The sequence below is a fragment of the Cervus elaphus genome, chromosome 12 (genome assembly GCF_910594005.1).
Source record: "Cervus elaphus chromosome 12, mCerEla1.1, whole genome shotgun sequence".
In the NCBI taxonomy this organism is placed as follows: Eukaryota; Metazoa; Chordata; class Mammalia; order Artiodactyla; family Cervidae; genus Cervus; species Cervus elaphus.
Genome location: NC_057826.1, coordinates 87,909,693 through 87,925,690, shown reverse-complemented (window position 1 = coordinate 87,925,690; position 15,998 = coordinate 87,909,693). Strand labels below are relative to the sequence as shown.

Genomic DNA, 15,998 nt, shown 5'->3' with positions numbered 1-15,998 from the left:
TCATGTCTCTGGAATAAATGCCTAAGAGTGTAATGCAGGGTCATAAGCCAGTTACATGTTTTGTTTTTAAAGAAACTGCCACATTGTTTTCCAGAGTGGCCATACCATTTTACATTCCCACTAGCAATATATGAATCATCCAGTTTCTCTGCACTCTCATCAGCATTTTGTGTAGTTGCTATTTTTTTATTTTAGACAACCTGATAGGTATGTAGTGATATTTCATTGTGGTTTTAATTTCTACTCTATTAATCGCTAATTTATGTCAAGTATCTTTTCATATGCTCATTTGCCATCTGTATACCCTCTTCATTGAAATTTCTGATCATGTCTTTTGCCCATTTCCTAATTGGATTTTTTACTGTTGAAATTTGAGAATTTTTTAATATATTCTAGATACTATTCCTTTATATGTGGCTTGCAAATATTTTTTCCCCAGTTTATAGCTTGTCCTTTCATCCTAACCTGTTTGTTTTGTTTTTTCAGAGCAAACATTCTTAACTTTGATGAAGTCCAACTTACCCGTTTATCCTCTTAGGCTTTTGGAGTCAAGTCTAAGAACTCTTAGCCCTAGACCCTGAAAACGTCTCTCTTGTGCTTTAAAAAGCTCTCTAGGTTTACATTTAAGTCTGTGATCCATTTTGGGTTGATTTTTGTGTCAGGTATCAAAACTTAGTTTGAGGCCCCTCACCCCACCCCTTTGGGTATCCAATTGCTCCAGTTTCACATGATTAGAATTTCACAGTTGTAAAGTGATGGATGATCCCTTGGGTAAGACTCCAGCTCTGTACCATGAAAGAGCCAATATGAACCTGAGTTCACTTCCCAAGGGACCTCTAATATTTCTCAGAAACTTTGTAATGTAACATTCTACATATTGTATCTTATGTATTCAGTAATATGTAATATTGTACCTAATATTTGAAGTCTTCAGTTTTCATCTTAAAATTTATTAGGTTAGGTATGGATATACCTTTATATTTTCTAGATGGATGTTGTTGTTCAGTCATGAAGTCATGTCTGACCCTGTGATCCCACAGAGTGTAGCAGGCCAGGCTCCTCTTTCCTCTACTGCCAGAGTTTGCTCAAATTCATGCCCTTGAGTCTGTGATGCTAACTAACTCACCCTTTGCCACCAATGGTAACTCAGTTGTCAATACCATTTATTGAATCTTCTTTTTCTAATTTGAAACATCACCTTTTTCAACACTAAATCCCCATATATGTTTAGGACCTCTTTCTGTACTTTTACCTTCTTTTCCATTGGTCTGTCCATTCGTGCACTGGTAGACTTAGATATTTAAAGGTTTATAATATTTTAAAATAGAAGGTGCAATCCCTCCTCATTCTTCTTTCATCTGTTGGTTAGGTCGAGAGGCTTCAGAATCAGTCTGCCTGGGGTTAATCCTGGCTGTTACTTAGTAGTTGTGTGACCTTGGTAAAGCGATCTCACTACTCTGGTCTCAAGGTTCTTCATCTAGAAGGGCTGATAGTCGTACTTCACAGGGTTGTTGCATTAAATGCACAGAGTGACACCGAGTAAGCACTATGTGCATTATCATTTTACTTGTTTACCATTCTTGCTTATTTTTCCATATGAACTTTAGAATCCGTTTGCCTAATTTCTTTTAAAAACTTATTGGCATTTTATTGGAATATTAAATTTATAAATTAGCATAGGGATGACAGACACCCTTTTAATGTTGAGTTTTCCCATTGAAGAACATGGGATCCCACTTTTCATTGGTGGTGGTTTAGTCACCAAATCGTGTCCGACTCTTGTGACCCCATGGACTATAGCCCACCAGGCTCCTCTTTCCATGGGTGCCGGGGTCCAGCCTCGGCATGATCCAGGGGATACCCTCAGGATGAACGGTGTCGGCGAGAGAGAGAGAAGACACGTGAGACCAGCCTTGATAGGGCCAAGTCTGCGTGGGAGAGAGAGAGAAAGAGAGAAAGAGAGAGAGAGAGAGAGTGACCAGATGGGGGGTGCAGCTGGCAGAGTCTGACAATGCTTTATTTTTTACCGTGGCTTTTATACCCTAAATTAGTACATTTCTAAAGGGAAGATAGTTTAACATTACATCAGCTTGTTCTTCATGAAACCAGGGTGTTTTCTGCATACTTCTTTGTTTATGAGGGTCTTGTACATTATCTTCTGGCCTTGGGGCCTATTAACATTTTATGCAAGTCAGGTGAATGTAAACCTATTTTCTGTTTCTATGGTGACCTTAACTGAAAGGTAGCAGTCTCATAGGGCAACAGTACAGAGTAGAAGTATAACCTTGTTAACACAAAAATTAATCCTTCTGCAGAAGTTGTCAGTTGCTAAGAAGTTTACCCCAGACTGACTCTGCGACTTTGGTGAGGCAGCCTCTGCCTAGCACTCCTGGCTGACAATTAACAACCATCTTATTGTTACCACACTAGGGTTAAACTCTTATTTCTCTAGATCTTTAACTATATTAACAATGGTTTCTATAACACAACCTTAGCACATTAAAAGCAAAAACACAGCAAGCAAAACACAGCAAGCAAATGTTAACCCAATAACTACTTTTAGAATAATTTTTCTTGTGTTTTCTAATAGGGCTTCCTCACCTGCCGAAGGGCTCTATGTCTGTTAGGGCCTTTATATGATCAGGTTCTTTATGTTATTTTATGATTAGGGTATTATAAGCAATCATGCATATTAGTACCAAGGGCATAAATGCGTTTGCCAAACAAACTAAAATACCAGCAAAGGAGTTTAAATTAAAACACTCCTTTCACCCTGGATAATCTCATAAAATACCACCACCTGGGAAACTTATTGATTAAAGTTCTAAATTGATTCTTATTTGGGAAGAGATCGGGGAAGGCCTTCTGCCTGTGTCACAGAAATTAGGGAGTAGTCTATTGAGGCAGGCATCAGAAAGACAGATATCATCTTTAAGGTGAACGCCGGGGGCAGCTTTTCGAAATCCCTGAAAACCTGATCTGCCTTGCCTGTCAGGCTTTCTCCTCGTGACCTTGTCATGGGTGGGATCTCGTGAGCTGGCCTTTTCGAAATCCCTGAAAACCTGATCCGCCTTGCCTGTCAGGTTTTCTCCCTCATGACCTTGTCATGAGTAGGGTCTCGTGTGTTGGCTCGCGGCACATGGGATTTTCCAGGCAAGAGTACTGGAGTGGGTTGCCATTTCCTTCTCCACTTTTTATTAGATTTGCAAAAATACCTACCCATCCACTCTTCCACTTACATTGCTATCATCTAAGTCCAATCCATCATCAACTAGTAATAGCCCTGAGTGATCCTGATTTAACCACTGATCTTTTTGGGATCAAGGGTTTGGAACCCCTAAGCCATGGACCAGTTCTGGTCTGTGGCCTGTTAGGAACCGGCCACACAGCAGGTGAGTGGCAGGCTAGCCAGCAAAGCTTCATCTGTTTTCACAGCCACTGCCCATTGTTCACATTACCGCCTGAGCGCTGCCTCCTGTCAGATCAGCAGTGGCATAATAAATAAATGTAATGCACTTGAATCATCCCAGAACCATCCCCATTTCCCTGGTCCATGAAAATATTGAGGAAACTGGTCCCTGGTGCAAAAAAAGCTTGGAGACCACTGCTCTATAGTCTGGTCTCTTAAACCACAGCCAGAGTGGTCTTTTAAAACTTAAAAAGTCTTGTAATGTCATTTCTCTGCAAAACCTTCCAACGGCTTCTCATCTCACTCAGAATCAAAACCTGGAAGGGAACTAGAAACAGCAGGATCAACTTGTAGTTTACTGTGGAGATGTGGTTCGAGGGAGTTGTGTTTTATATGCTGATAAGAATTGATCGATGTTGGGAGCAGCGGTGGCAGTCTGACTGCGGGCTGGGAGCTGGCATCTGGCTCCTGGAAAGCGGGACACCACGCAGTACCCACCACTCTCCCTGGAGTCATGGAGATCGGCACAGAGATCAGCTGTAAGGTCCCAAGTGCCATTAAGGGGAAATTGCAAAAATTAGAAGCTTATGTTGATTGATTTTCACATTATATTTGTGCTTTTCTTGAACTGGATTTTTTCATATTTTTTGATATTTGAAACAAATGTCTGATAGTACTTCTGAAATGAACCTTCCTGCCTACGTATAAATGTTATGAATATTTAAGATGAAGAACTTCCTGATTATATTACGGTGATGGTGGCCAACAAGAAAAGTCAGAACCAAATGACAGAGGACCTGTCCCTGTTTCAAGGGAACAACACAATTTGATTCACCGTATGGCTTCATAGTGTGTTAGATAAACTTAGTTCTGTAACAACCGACCCCTCTAGTCTGAAGTCTTCTGATACCAACCTCTTTGATGGTAACGTACCTTCAAACAAGAGCAGTTTCAGTCGAGGAGATGAGAGAAAGCGCAAAGCTGCAGGGCCACCTCTTGCAGTTTCCAGCACTAGACCTGAAAAAAGAGAATCTAGAGTTCCTACAAGTTCACAGGAGCAGAAAGCCACCGTCAGACAGATTTATGATGACGGGGCTGCAACCCTACTAATGTCAACAGTGAAACCTTGGAGCGAGCCAGCACCCTCTGAAGATGTGGTTGATATTAAGACAGAACCAGATGATCTCATTGATGAAACCTCAATTTTGTGCAGGAGAAACCCTTATCCCAGAAAAAAAAAAACCACAGTGACAGTTACACATGGTTCTTCTTGCTCTTCTATTGAAATTTATCAACCACCTGTAAGTTGAAATGCAGACAGTGGTGCTCATTTAAATAGGTTGCAATTTCAACAGCAGCAAAACAGTATTCATGCTGCCAAGCAACTTGATATTCAGCGTAGCCAGGTGTATGAAACAGGGCATTTGTGTGAACCAGAAGTGCTTAACTTAGAAGAGACTTACAGTCTCTTCCTCAGGAACAACTCAGAAAAGATGAGTATTGAGGAAGAAAACTTTCAGAAGAGAAAGTTGCCTGTGGTAAGTTCAGTTGTTAAAGTAAAAAAATTCAGTCACAATGGAGAAAAGGAGGAGGAAGATGATGATTGTGGGTCCCACGCTGGAAGCATCTCCAGCAGTATGTCAGTGCCAGCAAAACCTGAACGGAGACCTTCACTTCCACCTTCTAAACAAGCTAAAAAGAATCTAATTTTGAAGGCTATATCTGAAGCTCAAGAATCTGTAACAAAAACAACTAACTATCCTACAGTCTCACAGAAACAGACAATTCCAGTTGCTCCCAGAACTTGAACTCAAGAAGAATTGCTAGCAGAAATGGTCCAGGGACAAGGCAGAGTCCCCAGAATAAGTTCTCCCATTAAAGAAGAGGAAGCAAAAGGAGATAATATAGACAAAAGTCAAGGAACTCAACAGAGGCAGTTGTTATCCCGATTGCAAATTGACCCTGTAATGGCAGAGACTCTGCAGATCAGTCAAGATTACTATGACATGGAACCCATGGTCCATGCAGACACAAGGTCATTTATTCTGAAGAAGCCAAAGCTACCTGAGGAACTAGCAGTGGCACCAAACCAGGACTTGGGGATGAAGACTGCAGATACCCTCGGGTATCTTCAGGATGCCTTATGCAGACATGAGATCTTGTACAACCAGATAAACCTTCGAGTCCCGAGTTTATAGTGACGCTGGATGGTGTCCCCAGCACCCCTCCCCCCAGGATACATGTCAGATCAAGAGAAGGACATGTGCTTTTAAGGAATGAGACCCGCACACCACCCTGCAGCTTCATATGAGGGACTTGTGGGTCTCCTCCACCCACAGCAGTTACACTTGCTAAGCAGGCAGCTTGAGGACCCAGATGGTAGCTTTTCAAACGCTGAGATGAGTGAACTGAGCCTGGCACAGAAACCAGAAAGGCTCTTGGAGCACTGCAAGTACTGGCCTGCCTGCAAAAACAGGGACCGTGTCACCTTGCAGCGCCTTTCCCAATTGTAAATTTGCTGAGAAGTGTCTGTTCATCCAAATTGTAAATATGACGCAAAATGTACTAAACCAGACTGTCCCTTCACTCACATGAGCCAAATAACCCCAGGACTGCCTCCAAAACCCGTCAGAACACCAGTACCACCTTCCAGTAGTCAGCTCTGCCGTTACTTCCCAGCTTGTAAGAAAATGGAATGTCCCTTCTACCATCCGAAACACTGCAGATTTAACACTCAGTGTACACGACCCGACTGTACATTTTATCATCCCACCATTACTGTACCACCACGACATGCCTTGAAATGGATTCGACCTCAGACCAGTGAATTACACCCAGTCCTACCTGACAGAAGACTGTGGAGTTTGAAAGTTTCCGTCTACTGATGAAAGACATTGTACAGAATTTGTCAAATCTTTGAAACATGGAATATATTGCTTTCATAATATGAAGTTTATTGCCTATCTGAAGTGTCTAATTTTTCAAGTTTCTAAGTTTATTAAGTCATTTTAACATTGGGTCTTTTTTGTTGTTTTGTTTTGACTATGGAAAGACAATTTAAGGAAAAGCTGAATTCTATTAAAACATTTGAGGCATGTTCATTAAAAAAATTGATCCAATTGACATATACACCCTACTGTATATAAGATAGATAATAAGAACCTACCACATAGCACAGGGAACTCTATTCAATGAGCTACAATAGGCTATGTAAGAAAAGGATCTAAAACAGAGTGGATATATGTATATGTCCCCTACAAATGAACGAGTTCTACTCTGAGAATGCATTCGTAAGTCCAACAAGTTAGCCTAGGTACCCAACTAACAAAATCAGCTATATAATATAGTACTGTAATAGGTTTATGTTACTTTTCACACAAATAATACACTAAAAACAAACACAAAAAATGAAGAAAACATTTTTAATGTTACAGTGCAGTACTTCGAAAATACAGCAGCTGGCATACTGGGGCTGGCATCAAGTGAACAGGCAAGAAGAGTTACTGACTGGTAGAGGGAGAAGAAGTGGGAGATGAAAGAGCTGAAGGATCGTCAGCAACCGGAGCCAGGGGGCGAGCTGCAATTGCTCGCATGCCTGACGCTGATGGCACAGGTCCTGGTTCCTTGCTGGGTTCAATTCTATCCACCCTCTGGAAAAAACAACCCAGTGATGTCTGGGTAGTAGCTCTTTTTCTCTTGCCATAGATGACATGGTAGCATGGATTTCTGAACGGCTGCTGAGAACTTTGTGTACCATTCTACGTTCAGGTTCCATGCCTCAAAAACAGTACCTCCTCAAATAAAGAAAATCCCCTTGCCATTTCCTCTGTCATCAATCTCTTGGGTTCTTCAGTTACTTCCTTTTCTCTGGACCCCAGTCCACTACTAATGGGTCTTCATTAGCAAGCGTGTGTTTCACAACAAGGAATTCAATGAAGTTGCCCCCTTGCAGATCTAGATCCAATTTCTTGCTGAGGGACCACTAAGTTGCTGAAGATCTATTTGGACTCCTCATCCACTTTCTCAAACCCACGGAAATCATGAACACACAGCCAGCAAAGGTACTTCCAAACCATTCATGGTGATAGCTGTAACCTCATACCAAACCAAGCAAAGTCAGTTTTTTACGTCTTGTAGATGTGACAGTCCTTCCAAAACTGTCCCAAAGTTGTTTCTGATTCACTGCCTGATGAAAAGTGTGACATAAATATTTCTTCAAAGTTGCTGTAAACCCCTGGCCCATAGACTGGATGAGCAAAGTAGTGTTCGGTGGCAGATGCACTAATTTTGACATTGGGGTGAAAGTCGCCCACAAATGGGAGGTGGCCTGGAGCACTGTTGAGTAGCAAAAGAATGAGTGGGACGTCCTTCTCCAAGCAACGTTTCTCTACTTTTGGGATTAAATGGTGTTAAAGCCACCTGGGAAACGGCCTGTGTAACCCAGGCTTTGGCATTACTCTTCCATGTAACAGGAAGAGGGACCTTGGCTATGGTTTTAAGCGTTCTCTGAATAAGGAACTAAGACAGGCTTCAGCTTCATATGCCCGGAAGCAGTCACCAGAGTCAGCCTATCCTTTTCTACTTTATTGCTGGGCAGCAACTTTCCCTCCTTACTGATATAAACTTCGGCCTGCCACCCTCTTCCAGTACAGTCCTGTCTCATCCACATTAAAAATCTGCTTGGTTAAATGTGCACCTTCAGCAATAATTTCCCAGTGTTTCAGGAAATTTCCAGGCAGCTACCATACCCATAGCTGCTGCCTCACCACTCACTTTTACATTGTGAAGGTTGGCTCCAGTCTTGAACCAATTATCTGTTTCTTCTTCAAGTCTTCGTAAGGGCTTTTAGCTTTCTCTTGAATCAGCATTAAGCTGAGCAGGACTTGACGCTGAGGCTGATGCTTTCTTCATCTCCTCCATCACTTTCCCACATTTCTTTGATATTGTAAACACTATCGGCACAGACTTCATGTTTCATGATCTCATCCTTGTTCTTTAGAATTGTGCCAGTGGTTGAACAGTTTATGTCATAACAATGAGTGACGTCTACCATCTTTTCGCTTCCCTCTGATTTTCACTTTTCTTTCTTTCCATCATTATTGTTTGGCGCTTCACAGAACCAGCTACTTTGACCGCTTTTATGCTTGCTTCTGCACATCCTGGGCTTGAAATAATATACTACTGTACTCTATACAGTGCTGAACGTACACAAAAGCACCACTTGTACGAGACGCACACACGACAGTGTACGCCAGACACATGAATGAAGTTATGCAACTGCACATGTGAACGCACGTTTACATTTTTGAGTTTGCAACTTGAAGGTTCACATGTTGAGGACTCACTGTGTAACTGATTCACCTTGCTGTACGCCTGAAACTACACTGTATATCAACTATACTCCAACTTCTAAAAAAAGAATTATCAGATGGGAGGAGAGCAATGAGGTAGGAGACAGAGCAAGTGCTGGAGAAATGTTTGCAAGCAAGCTATGTCTCCCCCAATTTACCACAGAACCTTCCCAACAATCTAAAACACGTATCTAGTGATGTTCAATTCTCATGTTTAAAATCCTTTTAATAGCTCTCCACTACCTTCCGCATAAAATTACAACTTGACCTGGCATATTCTGTATTTTTAAAAAACGTTTGGAGCAGGTGATGGGCTCCCTTCATAATAACGTGGAGCAACTGAGTTTTGATAAAAGGGATTCTTCAGCTATAACTGGAGAGAAAGGTTAGGAGTAAAAGCAGATAGATTTGTAGATTTGATGGTGGGAAGAGCTCCATCTTGTGATGGTTCCTCAATGAAAGGCCAAGTGAGATGGAGAGGGGAGAGAATGTGTTAAACGGTCATCTCAGAGGAGTGACATGCAGTCACACATGTTGGCTACTTCTCAACTCCTAAAGCTCCCTGGTTGGTTCACATTTCCGAGATTTTAATTTTCATGATTCCTCCCTGGAAAATTCCTACTTGTCTTTCCAGATTTTCCAGAAAGGAGTATCAAAATTAAAATCTCTGAAATGTGAAACTAGGGAGCTTTAGGAGTTGAGAAATAGGCAACAAGTATGACTTCATGTTACTCCTCTGAGATTACCGTGCAGTATATTCACAGCTGGTACCTACCTCACTTCCATTATTATAATACACTGATGTTCGCATTTGCTTTCCCTAATATACTAAGCTTCTTTGAAAGCTTGGCCTGTACTCCTAGTGTAGGGCCCATGCAGGATCACATTTAATGGTAAACATTAATCAATGTTTAATATAAACAGACTTTTTGTTGGTAGAATCCACAACTAGGAGAATTAGAGGAATGTGAAAGTGTCAAGGGTTAACCAGTCTCTAGAATAAACCAGCTTGTGATACCTGTGTCCTTCTCAAAATGGCACTGCAGTATGGACACACCACAACAAGGGCTTTCATTTAATCCTTTTGTTTTATTCAAATGCCAAAACAAGTTTCAAGATACAAATCGTAGTTGTGTTTAATTTAAAAACATCAATTATGCTTTGTTAACAACTTTCAAAACCAAATATAAGTTGCTATGACTGAAACGTCTCCCAGTCATTTCTGGAGGACTAACTTTAATACATTTAGTAGCTACTCCAATTTCCACTCTACAAAGAGGAAAACGATGAGCCTGTAAGAAAAAGATAATGAACAGTTATGATATGAAACCCTTCCTGAGAAGAACGTTAACCATTACTAGGGAGACCAAGGATACCAGTTTCTGTTCCATACTATTGCAACCAGGCTTAAACACTTTGCAGAAGTGCATTTCTGGTCCTACCCCAGCCATAAATAGATATCTCTTATTATATAATAGAAAACCCAACTCCATCAACAAGATGTAGAACTTGCTAGTAGTGTAAGGTTCTTTCCCTAAGAAAAGGGGTAGGGTGCAGTTAAAAGGAAAACTCAAGAGTTTACAAACCAAAAATTGAAAACAAATGTTTAAAGGTACTCTGATTTAAACAATTTCCAATAAGGCTGAACTGAAGGAACAGTATAGAAACTTGTATCAATACAGCGGGAAAGAAAAAAATTTAAAAGGTATCCAAGTATTTTAATATTTATGGCATCAAATGAAATAATTTTCATTAAGCCCCCCAAACTTCCCCCACTGTTTCTATATAATGAAAGTTAATAACTTATATTTTAGTATGAACACATTCACTTCTGCTGATAGTAAAGCACAGATTTTCTTTAATGTTTCGTGAAGCCAAAGAATTAGACAAATATTCAGCACCAGAAAACAAAAAACTAGTATTTTAGGTAAGTGTACAATATTAGGATATTTTATTTAGTTCAGCACATGGCTGTTATGACTGATGCTGCATGCTACTTTTAGAATTAGATGTAGTCTTTTTCTAAAGATTTAAGGCAGACTTTTAATTTCATCTGCTTACTCATGGTACTAAAATGGATCAAAGACAGCAAATAAATCAGACAAGTTAGCAGGAGAATGGTCTTTCCTTATAGAACCAATGGGAAGTCACTGTCATGCATCAGTGGACAAGACTAAGAACACAGCTAAACAAATCATCAAAGCATGGTTCTTCAGGGCACTTTTTCCATGAAATCTTTAACAACTTGGAAACTCCTGTTCCAATTTTTAAGATGAATAAAATTCTAACATTTTTCAGGAAACAAACATGAGTAGACAAAGTTAAGCTAAAGAATGGAATCCCAGCTTCAATTTTAAAGAATTTATTTTCCCATTTGTAGAGTAACATTATTGTAAAATCCACAGTTATTGCAACACCTGCATTGCTTTAAAAGAACTCCTAAGATTTTTTTTTTAAGTATATTTTTTAAAAACCGAAACAAAATAATGTACATATTCTCTTGGAACATTGTGTCATTAAAGTCCAGGTAATGTCAGTCTGTATAAATCAATGTGATGTTACATAATATACATGATCTGATTTTTATCCTAAAAGCTTCTGACCATGTATATGATATCCAAGATAGATCCAATGCTTTTAATGTCAGACTGCAGAGACAGTTATGATCCTAAACAAAAGAAGGACAACTTTATATACACAACAGAAGTCTGACAGTTTAGCTGTTTGCAGCATCTGCTTGACGAGGCCATCCTTCTTCTTCAACTCCAGAGTCATACTCCTCTTCAGAGGATTCTTTGGTTGGAGCCCTATAATGAAAAGTCATCAGTGTTTTTCTGTTTTTAGTAAGAATTAGGGGTAAATACAACTTCTCAAAAAATAAATATTAATCCACCTAGCTAGAAAAGCTGCACAAAGAAGGAAAATATAAGAGCACTTCTAATATTAAGATTGCTTAGTGGTAAAATATGAGAAACATTTCAAGCACACAACCAAAAACTATAAGTAATTTCCCAAACAATTTTTTTTAACTGAAACAAATCAACAACCAGGCTTCAACAGTGAAGGCCTTTTCTCCAGCAAAAGAAGTAGAATCTATTAACTAAAATAACTTGACATTTAGTATATGTCAATGGAAAGAAGTTGAAAGCTTCTGATCAAACCAATATGACTCAAATTAGCCAAAATTATGATTAGACCACAGTTCTTTTGTATATTAATAGTAAACAATAAAATGAGAGACTATACCTCTTTGAGGTAAAGGTTGTTCAAAACCAATCAACTGCCTCATAAGTTACCTTAGAAGATAAGCATAAAATGTAACCTATCTTGTGACAGAAGCCTATTTTTTGTGTAGGTAACATTCATGTCAAGCACTGTTTAATAAATATTTATTGAATAGACTGGGGTCAGTAAACTATAGCCTGCAGGCCAAATAAAGTCTGTCATTTGTAAATATTTGTAAATATTTATTTGAACACAGACATGGATCATTCATTTATGGACTGGAACTATCACGCTGTAAGGGCAGAGTAGCTACTATACAAACCGTATGGCCCTGAAGTGTTAAAACGGCCCTGCACTGTTTTACTGACCCCTAGAATAGTTAAATAAAAGCAGTGAATATATGCCGAATTTGTCAACTGGTAAGACACAACTAAGAGGAAAATTATGTCAACAAAGTTTTGGTCTTATGAAAGACATGAAACAAGTAATAAATAAATTACAGAATTAGAAGCAAAGTTCATTTAAACCTTTTCATTTAGATTACTTTATGTCTTTTTTGATACTTCTTTTAGGAGTAAAAAGTGGAAGCTAGTTTTGAAGATCAATTTCCAAGAAGACGCAAAGTATCATCTTATAAACCAAAATTAGAAAATTTTTCTACAGAATATTTGAGATAACTGATTCCTTTATGAATATAAAGATTTTCACACAAGGGTATGACAGACCGATAAACCACAGCAATAAAGAATGATCTTAAGTTTTAGACCTGTCTAGTTTGACAATACACTTTACCGGATGTATCCTGGTTCCTTCTTTCCTTCTACTACTTCTTTGTCAACCTCCACACATACAATATCAGAATTAGGGACTTCGAACATTGGTTCTAGTAACAGCTTTTCCTAAAGAGTAAAAAAGTAATGAATTACATGGAAAACTGAGGTTACACACAAAATACTTGTATTCTATAGGTTATCAATCAAATTCATCAACTCAACAAATATTATGGAGTCCCTATGATGCATCAGGAACTGAATTTTGAAAAGTCAATGTAAAAGCTTTCATATTCTTCATATTAAAACAGCTTCTAACTAAATTCGGACAGAAGTCATTCTATAAGGGAAAGCTTCTTGTCTGCAGTTCTGCGTACTTTGGTCACCTTGCACCTACAAAGATTGTACTTTCACTTGGCATGTGATCAGATGCTACTCAAGAAGCATTTCTGACATACTTTATCACCAAAGGAGGTCAACTGGTAGTCCTTAACTCGAAAATGACTTAATCTTAAATCATCTATACCAAGTTATGACTTCAAATATGCATTTGTCTCAACTGCTGCAGTAGATCTAAAGTAATTTACTAAAGAAAACTAGTTTTACCTATGGGTAGCAGCTGGATTATGTTCCATCTTAAGGAAAATACTGGTTGAATACACCAAATTTTCTAAAAATGTCAACTATATTACCTTTTCTTTTAGTTTACATGTTTATAAATCTGTCACAGCACCTGAAGTTGACGCCTTCATTAAAAGTATTATCTCAAATTGTGACAGAAGTGTAGTTCTGTTCAAAAAGTCCTACTTAGATGAGAGAAGTAATACTCAGCAGTGAAATCCTCAGAGAACAGACCATGTGCTTGCTTTTGCGGCATGTAGGGAAACAGTAACCCACTGTACAGCCACATCAGGGACAGGAAAGACCTTTGAGAAAGAGGGTGGCTGAAAAGTAGGCTGGGTCTCCAGGACTTGTAACAAAATTAAAAGAGTGAGTTCATACTATACTGAAGAATTTAGAAATAAAATGTTATAATATCTACAACTTAATTTCAAACATAAAACAACAATGACAATTTCAATGGTTCTGAGGGGCCACTCTGGAGCTTAGTCAAAACGCCTGTGTAGGGTTTTCTAAAAACCTCCTTCCCATGATCCTGATTTCCTCTATTTCGTTAATCACATTCAGTGTGTGTCCTTTGCTGCCAACACCTTGAAGTCCCATTTTAGAAAGAAGAAGAGGGACTTCCCTGGCAGCCCAGTGCTTCCACTGGAAGGGTTCAAACCCTGATTGGGAAACAAAGATTCCGCATGCTGCACAGTGTGGTCAAAATATACAGGCAAAAAAAAAATCACAAAAAATGTTAGACCAAATTTCTGGATATATTTCCAAAGGAAAAACATGGAGGTTTAATGTTCTCAAAATTCAGACCAAGAAATAATCTAGTTTTTGTAAATTTAGGCCAACTTACCATAATGGACCGGAGGCCTCGTGCACCTGTTTTTCGTTCTAGTGCCAATCTGGCTATAGCTTTTAAAGCATCTTCAGTAACATTCAGTTCACACTACAAATACATTCAAAAGAAAGAACTCACATAATATTTGATGATGATATTTTCCTAATAAAACCATGCAGTATTTTATCTATTAACTATTACTACCTATCACCATTATTGGTCTTTTTATAATAAGAGATGAATGTCTTGACTTTACAGGTAAAGAAATGTTCCAGAGAGTTAAGTACACTGATTCACTAATACTTTTTAAACACAGAAATCTTGTGTCTTGACTGATCCTATCTCCTTTCAGACTAAAGTATTTTTAGACTGTAACTTAAGCTTCTGAAAAAATACTCATTTTAAAAAGTGTTACTAACCCTCTCATGCCATGGAACAAAGGTACAATTTTAAGACAAGTCTCTCTGAATTACCACAAATATAAAAAATTACTGAGAATTTAATATACCTCCCCATAAAAAATAAGATCTTAGTACTAAAAAACTTTTGGTTATTAATTTCTACCACCAGAAAATGTAAAATTTACACAATGTAATTATCTCTCATGATGCTTTAGAATCTTGCTTTCAAAAAGCACTTGTTTCATCGGGATGGGGAATACATGTAACTCTATGGCTGATTCATATCAATGTATGACAAAACCCACTGAAATGTGAAGTAATTAGCCTCCAATTAATTAAAAAAAAAAAAAAAAGCACTTGTTTCTATGAATTAGCTTATGAGACAGTTAACAGCATGAATCAAAGTTTGTCCTTAGTTCCTGAAGAGGTTTTCTAGATTAACATGGATTTTCTAGGATTTTATTCAACATTTATAGAACCCAGGTGTGTCTAAATATTAGAAACCAAATGATGAATCAGACACCACCTTTACCCTCAAGAAACTTCAGTGTATCAGATGGTGACAAATTAGCAAAACAGCATTTACAGCATAGTGTTTGCACATGGTGCTAAGAGAACAATAAAAGTGGGGACATCTACATAAGGCTAGGGAACAACTGAAGCATTTTTAAGGAGGGGAGTAAAATAATTTAGCTTTGGGTTTATTCATTCAATAAATATTTATTAAGCACTTAATATCTATTTGTTGAACACTATGTTCAATAATTTTAAAAAGATCCATTCTGGAAGTAAAGTGGGGGTAGTATTTTGGTGGTGGTGGTCAGAGACAGACTTTAGGTAGGGAAACCCAATTAAGAAGCAAACGCATGGGTCAAGGTGAAGAACGATAAAGGAGACTGACTTGAGGTAGAAAGAGCAGCAGCGGAGATAAGGAGACTAACGTTTTGTGACACTAAGTTCTTAAAACCCAAACATTTGCTATCTGATTGGATATATGGCTCCAAGTGTCTGACTGCAGAGAAGTAGATGTGACAGCTAACTTTAGGAAAAAATATACCTAGCATGTCATAATGAAAGGGTTTAGAATATCAAGGCTGAAAAGACAATTCTGTGTGCCTAGCTTGAGGGGTTAGCGGTAGGCTGCTAGCATAACTTCTCTCAATATCTATCCTTAGGCTTCAAGCTACAGTGCTGACTTTAAGAAAAAACTTAAGCCAACTCATAAGTGTCTAACACAATACAACGGGCCTTCCCTGATTCCTAGATCCATATTTAGTGAGTAATAGGCTGGCCTGTTTCAACAGAATCTGCCTGCCAATGCAGGAGACACAGGCTCAATCCTGTGTCTCCTTAGGCTGGGAAGATTCCCTGGAGAAGGAAATGGCA

The 15,998-nt window shown here is 38.7% G+C and overlaps 1 protein-coding gene and 1 pseudogene across 2 annotated transcripts in view; one reads left to right on the top strand and one right to left on the bottom strand.

Annotated features, from left to right (window-relative positions):
* Positions 1–5,211: 5,211 nt before the first annotated feature.
* LOC122705857 lies at positions 5,212–6,294 on the top strand (annotated as a pseudogene).
* Positions 6,295–9,829: 3,535 nt separating this feature from the next.
* The window catches only part of CLPX (caseinolytic mitochondrial matrix peptidase chaperone subunit X), a 36,924-nt gene continuing 30,755 nt past the window's right edge, over positions 9,830–15,998 (bottom strand). For both annotated transcript variants that reach the window (XM_043919900.1, XM_043919901.1), the window contains 3 exons: positions 14,227–14,319; positions 12,778–12,884; positions 9,830–11,567 (listed from right to left, as the gene is read on the bottom strand). In XM_043919900.1, coding sequence (XP_043775835.1) covers positions 11,477–11,567; positions 12,778–12,884; positions 14,227–14,319 — 291 coding nt within the window. In that variant the 3' untranslated portion in view covers positions 9,830–11,476. The remainder of the gene's footprint in view (positions 11,568–12,777; positions 12,885–14,226; positions 14,320–15,998) is intronic.